The sequence below is a fragment of the Eurypyga helias genome, unplaced genomic scaffold (genome assembly GCF_000690775.1).
Source record: "Eurypyga helias isolate BGI_N326 unplaced genomic scaffold, ASM69077v1 Scaffold44617, whole genome shotgun sequence".
Lineage (NCBI taxonomy): Eukaryota > Metazoa > Chordata > Aves > Eurypygiformes > Eurypygidae > Eurypyga > Eurypyga helias.
The window spans coordinates 30,644-32,399 of NW_010263202.1; the positions used below are offsets into that span (position 1 = coordinate 30,644).

The following is a 1,756-nucleotide window of genomic DNA, read 5'->3' on the forward strand; positions in this document are numbered from 1 at the left end:
ATGTGAGGTGAAAAAGGTAAGGCAATTAGACTTTGAGTATTTTTCTCAAATGAGGTTTCAACCAAATATTGTAACTGTGTTATTTTGCTAGTCAAGAACACTACCCTAAGACCTCAAAGAGTGCCAACAGGCTTTTGTTTAACCTGACAAACTGAATCCAATTTTTAACAAGATATGCTCACTTTTAAAACAAATATGGAAGCTTAGTAAGTCTCTACACTACATTTGCATGTTGCTTAGTCTTAACAATACACAAACCTATGTCTCCTGTTCATCATAATGTTCTTAATTCTGTTTATCACCAAAGTTTATAATCTTCAGGTAACCAGTAAAGCCACAAACTAAGGTATTTTGGCTCATGTAGCCTATGCCAATTAAAACAAACAAACAAACAAAAGACAGCAGCAATACAATGACATAATCTGTGAGTCAACCCTTACTTCCTTTTGCTTTTTGTGTCAGTTGTTTGGAAAACACTAGATGCTGACATCAGATTTTCTATATACTGTCCAAGAACTTGGTTTTCTGATTTCAGTTTCAAGTTTTCTTCCTTAACAGCATCTACTCGTGCTGAGAGATCTGTGAAGGTGACATTATAAGAAAAGTATTAGACACTATAGCATACAGTAGTGACTGTTCTGTGTGCCTACATCATACTATTCACTTTTAATGCAGGAAACATTGCCATAAGGTATTAGCTTACAAAACACTCTGCTACTCAAGTTTTATCTAAAGCCCATTTTTTTCTACATTACTTCGTAGTATAATATTTTGACAAACTAACTGTTAGTCTGTATCTTTATTCTCTGCTTGAGTTTTTTAATTGTGCTCTATGCAAGCTAAACTACTGGGCAACAAAAGTTCAGTGATGAGCAGACACAAAGATGTAGGTCAACTAATGAGCCTGCTGAAGTATATATTGACCCTTTTGATTGATGCGTATTACGAGAGTAGAGTTGCACAAAAGAGGGGGAAAAAAATAGCTGTGAGACCTTGCTTATGCACCTTCAATTGTGTAAGTGACTTACTTCTGGGCACTGAGTAAGATAGGGCAGAACAGTAAGGTTCTCTTCTTTTGCTTATTACTGTGTGCTCGTAAAAAATCTGATGTGTCAATCTGCTAACCTTCGAGTGTGTGCTGCAGTTCCAAAACTTGATTAATAAGCCGTGTTTTCTCTTCTAATTCCACCTGATTCTCAGCCTCAATAGCTGCAACAAATCATATGAGTTTTAATGCAACCTCTGTAACAGCTGGAAATTATATCAAGTATAAAAAACAGCAGTGAACAAGAACATTAAGAACTTATACCATCCATGTCGGCATTCATCATTGTAGAATGGGCTCTTTCCACTTTTGAAGAGCGTATTCCTGACCGATGCTCTGCTTAAAGAAAAACAAACAAACACAGAAGCAGCTGTTAATGTAAGTGCCTTTGTATTTGGGTTTTAAATGCATTTTTCTAATTGCTGTTGAAAAGCCAGCACTTATGGCAGAACAGCGTATTTTAACATTCTGCAATTGCTTTTCCTAGAGCCTTACCTGGTATGTAAATACGATTTTTCAAGTAACTACGCTTCAGCTGACAAAAAGAACCGATCTAGGTTACCCTCCACTGCATGAAAGGAGGCAGCGTCTCAGCGATGCAACTGCTGCCTTCCCAGCACCGATCCTTCTGGAACGGGCTGCGAAGGAAACGCAGAGCCGAAGGGGCCCTCCACTGCCCGCCCCGCTTCGCCCTCACCCCTGCCAGCCGGC

The 1,756-nt window shown here is 38.8% G+C and overlaps 1 protein-coding gene across 1 annotated transcript; it reads right to left on the reverse strand.

Moving 5' to 3' along the window:
* Positions 1 to 213: 213 nt before the first annotated feature.
* SCOC (short coiled-coil protein) lies at positions 214 to 1,379 on the reverse strand. Its single transcript, XM_010155957.1, has 3 exons — positions 1,310 to 1,379; positions 1,126 to 1,209; positions 214 to 579 (listed from the first exon to the last, which is right to left on the reverse strand). Exons 1-3 carry the CDS (start codon positions 1,329 to 1,331, stop codon positions 437 to 439), a joined length of 249 nt encoding a protein of 82 aa, XP_010154259.1. The 5' UTR covers positions 1,332 to 1,379; the 3' UTR covers positions 214 to 436.
* Positions 1,380 to 1,756: the final 377 nt, after the last annotated feature.